Source organism: Bison bison, unplaced genomic scaffold (genome assembly GCF_000754665.1).
Source record: "Bison bison bison isolate TAMUID 2011002044 unplaced genomic scaffold, Bison_UMD1.0 scf7180017864312, whole genome shotgun sequence".
Lineage (NCBI taxonomy): Eukaryota > Metazoa > Chordata > Mammalia > Artiodactyla > Bovidae > Bison > Bison bison.
In genome coordinates, this window is record NW_011494884.1 from 2273363 (window position 1) to 2275876 (window position 2514).

The 2514-nt window shown below is 46.7% G+C and overlaps 1 protein-coding gene across 1 annotated transcript in view; it reads left to right on the forward strand.

Annotated features, from left to right (window-relative positions):
- The first annotated feature begins 2261 nt into the window (after positions 1-2261).
- The window catches only part of P2RX2 (purinergic receptor P2X, ligand-gated ion channel, 2), a 3743-nt gene continuing 3490 nt past the window's right edge, over positions 2262-2514 (forward strand). Inside the window, exon 1 of the mRNA XM_010852452.1 lies at positions 2262-2481. Within this exon, the coding sequence (XP_010850754.1) occupies positions 2262-2481 (220 nt within the window). The remainder of the gene's footprint in view (positions 2482-2514) is intronic.

Sequence of the window (2514 nt, forward strand, 5' to 3'; positions counted from 1 at the left end):
CTTTAACAATTGGTGCAGGAACAACCGGATATTCACATGCAGAAGAATGAAGTTGGAGCCCCTACCTCACATCGTATGCAAAAGTTAACTCAAAATGGATCAGTAACCTAAATATAATGTCTAAAATCACAAAACTCTTAGAAGAAAAGAGGGGCAAAATTTCACGACCTTGTATTTGGTAATGGATTCTTAGAAATGACTTCAAAAGCAAAAGAAACAAAAAAAAAAAACCAAAAAAGGATAAATTGGGCTTAATCAAAATTAAAGACTTTTGTACATCAAAGGTCATCACCAATAAAGTGAAAAGACAATTAATAATGGGAGAAAATATTTGAAAATCATATATCTGATAGGGGTCTACTATCCAGAATACATAAAGAATTCTTACAACTGAATAATGAAAAGGCAATCCAATTGAAAAATGGGCAAGGGACTTGAACAGACATTAATCCAAATAAATTATATAATTTCACCCAGTAGGATAGCAATTCAAAGTGAGTGGAAAATAACAAGTGTTTACAAGAATGTGCAGAAATTGGAATCCTTGTATATTGCTAACTGGAATGTAAAATGGCCCAGCTGTTTGGGAGACATTTTGGTGGTTCTTTAAAAAAGTTAAATACGGAACAGAATTACCATGAAAAAAGAAATTCCACTCCTAGGTATATATGACAAAGAATTAAATGTAGGTGTTCAAATACTTGTACATAGATGTTCATAGCAGCACTAGTCACACTAGACAAAATATAAAATACAAAAACTCAAACCTCTATTGGGTGAATAGATAAATTGTGGAATACCCATACAATACAATATTATTTTGCAATAAAAGGGAATGGAGTGCTGGCACATGCTACAACCCAGATGGACTTTGAAATCATCATGCTAATGAAAGAAGTCAGACACAAAAAAGGCAAAAATTCTGAGTCCATTACTTGAAATATCCAAAACAAGTAAATCATAGAGAGACAAGGTATATTGGTGGTTGCCAGTATGTGGGAGGATAGGGGAATAGGAAGTTCTTGTTAAGCATGGGTTTTATTTGGTGATGATGAAAATGTTTTAGATGTAGATGATGGTAGCTGCAAACTATTGTGAATGGACTAAATTTCAACAAATTGTTCATTAAAACAGTTAATTGAATGCTGCGTGCATTTCATCTCAAACGTGGCATTATTCATTTGTGAAACACTATGATATCTGAGATTTGATCCAAACTAATGAAGTGAGAGTTGCTGCTGCTAAGTCACTTCAGTCGTGTCCGACTCTGTGCGACCCCATAGACGGCAGCCCACCAGGCTTCCCCGTCCCTGGGATTCTCCAGGCAAGAACACTGGAGTGGGTTGCCATATCCTTCTCCAATGCATGAAAGTGAAAAGTGAAAGTGAAGTCGCTCAGTCGTGTCTGATTCTTAGCGACCCCATGGACTGCAGCCTACTAGGCTCCTCCATCCATGGGATTTTCCAGGCAAGAGTACTGGAGTGGGGTGCCATTGCCTTCTCCAATGAAGTGAGGGTAGAGATACAAAAAGTAAAAACAAAAACAAAGCACAACAGAGTCGGAAATGGATAGAAACCTGGAGTGTCAAGTTATTGCCGAAATCCATGTGAGAAACGAGGCTGGGCGCTTGGGTGGAGGAAGAGGCTAGAACCGAACAGCGCTGAGGTGTGTCTGTAGATAAAAGCAAGAAGACTGGGGAAAGAAAGAAATCCAGATTTTTATGTGAACCCTGGAGGCAGGGGTGTCTTTGCCGAGCTGCGGAGAACCGCGGGCGCGAATCAAGGGTTGCCCTTGGGAAATCATCTCCTTGTACACCTTAAACTCTACTTCACATGCCAATTGTATCTCAATAACATTGGGGATATACATACATTTATTTTTAAAGAAATTGCTATTCGGGCTTAATGCGCGCTGCACATTCGACACCAGTGGAGAAGCCGAGGAGGCGGGCCGTGCTCGGGCGTCTTCCTCCCGCGTCTTAAGTGTCTGATCTCCGAGGGACGCGAGGGCCTGGTCCGTCTCCACGCCCTGTCGGAGCGGGCTGGGTCCGAGGGCTGCCACGACCCGGGTTCTGCCGGCTCGGGGTCCTACCTGGTGACACCTGCCAGGTGCGCTGGGCGTCTCCGCCCCGCGCCCCGGCTGCTCGGGACTGATCTGGGGAAGGGAGAGGCGGGATAGGGCGGGGCTCGCGAGGCCACGCCCAGGAGGCGGCGCGCGGGAGCCCCCCAGCCCTTGCTCCCAGCCCTATCGAGCTCCGGGCCATGGCGGCCGCCGAGACCAAGCCCCCCACGGGGGCGGTTGCGGCCCGACGCCTGGCCCAGAGCTGCTGGTCCGCGTTCTGGGACTACGAGACGCCCAAGGTGATCGTGGTGAAGAACCGGCGCTTGGGCATCGTGTACCGCGCGGTGCAGCTGCTCATCCTGCTCTACTTCGTGTGGTGGGTGCGCACGGGGCCGGGCGCGGGGAGGGGGCGCGTAGGGCGTCCGGCGGGAGGGGATGTCTGGCGGGTTCACG